Raw genomic sequence first — 397 nt, 5'->3', positions numbered from 1 at the left:
CACACACACACACACACACAGAGGCATCAACGCTGCACGAAACAAAGGCCAAGAGAAACAGATAACAAAACAAAAACAATTAGCAACAACAGGACGAGAAAGAATGGCGCCACCACAAGCCACCACCACCACCAACAGCAGCAGCACCGCAAGACGCACTCTTTTTCCCCCATTCCCTGCGTTTCCACACGCCCCGCAGCTGCGGCAGCAGAGGCCAACTGGGCTACAATAACGAGGGCGTGGCGGGGGTCTGCTGCGGTGTGGCGCGCACACCCAGCACGTCGGCGGAGCGTAGCGAGACGGCACTCATGGAGCCCGTCTGCGAGTTGGTGCGCATGAGGCCGTACCCGTTTTGGCCGCCGACGCGATTCGGATGCTGCAGCCGCCGCCGCTCCGC

General features: G+C 61.0%; 1 protein-coding gene across 1 annotated transcript; it reads right to left on the bottom strand.

Moving 5' to 3' along the window:
* Positions 1–26: 26 nt before the first annotated feature.
* DQ04_26671000 (hypothetical protein) lies at positions 27–397 on the bottom strand (the record flags this gene model as incomplete). Its single annotated transcript, XM_009318340.1, has 1 exon — positions 27–397. A coding segment is annotated over one exon (371 nt), but the record flags the coding sequence as incomplete, so codon positions are not given.

The sequence above is a fragment of the Trypanosoma grayi genome, assembly GCF_000691245.1.
Source record: "Trypanosoma grayi strain ANR4 Tgr_2667_V1, whole genome shotgun sequence".
Taxonomy (NCBI): domain Eukaryota; phylum Euglenozoa; class Kinetoplastea; order Trypanosomatida; family Trypanosomatidae; genus Trypanosoma; species Trypanosoma grayi.
This window is presented reverse-complemented; position numbering and strand designations above follow the sequence as displayed.